This window comes from Puntigrus tetrazona, chromosome 6 (genome assembly GCF_018831695.1).
Source record: "Puntigrus tetrazona isolate hp1 chromosome 6, ASM1883169v1, whole genome shotgun sequence".
NCBI classification, from domain to species: domain Eukaryota; kingdom Metazoa; phylum Chordata; class Actinopteri; order Cypriniformes; family Cyprinidae; genus Puntigrus; species Puntigrus tetrazona.
This window is the reverse complement of record NC_056704.1, coordinates 27,438,788-27,439,888: the sequence shown is the minus strand read 5'-3', so window position 1 is coordinate 27,439,888 and position 1,101 is coordinate 27,438,788. Positions and strand designations below refer to the sequence as shown.

At 44.0% G+C, this 1,101-nt stretch overlaps 1 protein-coding gene across 1 annotated transcript in view; it reads left to right on the top strand.

The window, feature by feature from the left end:
- Positions 1-1,101, top strand: part of LOC122346569 (potassium voltage-gated channel subfamily KQT member 3-like) — a 26,065-nt gene that overhangs the window by 22,414 nt on the left and 2,550 nt on the right. The window contains exon 16 of the mRNA XM_043241289.1: positions 925-1,000. Coding sequence (XP_043097224.1) covers positions 925-1,000 — 76 coding nt within the window. The remainder of the gene's footprint in view (positions 1-924; positions 1,001-1,101) is intronic.

Below are 1,101 nucleotides of genomic sequence, written 5' to 3'. Positions count from 1 at the left end.
TATATGAGATTATATTAGTGCTATCAATCATTTAATAAATAATTAATCGCATATCAATCTGAAATGAATCGCAATTAATAGACATACTACTGTGTATTTACATGTATTTTTATTTATTTTTGATGACTTTTATATACAATAGTACGCATGCACACGTAGGTATATGTCACATTATGTGACGTCTCATGACGTGTTTGTGACGCATGTTATCTGGAGGAAGTGACACCCTCTTTTGAATGTTTTCTCCACACTGTGTCTGAAGTGTGTGTGCTGGAATGTAAAGCAATTAAAGTGGCCAACGCACACACACACACACACACACACAGCATCACTTAACACACGCCCTTAAAGGGACAGCGCACCCCAAAATAAACGCTGCCGTCATTTCCTCAGCCCAAACCCGTACAACTTTCTTCTGTGCGGCGAAACTCCGGTGTGTGTGAATGACGTGAGAATCGCTCTCCGTTCCTTTAAGACGCTCTCGTTAGACCGTGTGGTGGATTTACCGGGACTTTGATGTCAAAGGTCGTCGCCGGGGTCACTGATAACAGGCCAGACGAGCTCTTTAGCTGAGCAGACGTGTTTTTGAGATGCTTGTCTGCACAAGGTCAAGGTTTTTATCTAGTCCTGAGTGACAGAAATGAGTTTTTCCACTAGAGCCTGTTTACAGTGAACACAGCCCGACTGCTGCGCGGATTTCTGCGTAGAAACTTTGGCAGGGCAGAGTCATTCTGGAAATAACAGGGCGTTTGGGCCAAAAAAACCCAAGTGCCCTCCCTTAGAGAGCATCTGTGTGCGTGTGTTGTTATTGTCGCCAGGTTTTACTGCCACGTACGCACACACACACACACACACACACACATTTACAGCAGGCCTGCTCTGTGTTTTCTGACGCTGCGTGTTTGTTTTTGTTGTTCTCCGCAGACTTTCCCACGCACACAGATCCGCCGTCAAGGTCATCAGACGGATGCAGTACTTCGTGGCACGCCGCAAATTTCAGGTACTTTTATTTTGTGTGTCAACATCGAGTGATCAAGTGCAGTTTATTAGTGCGGCCAAATGATTAATCGCGATTAATCCAAAAAAAAAAATATATATATA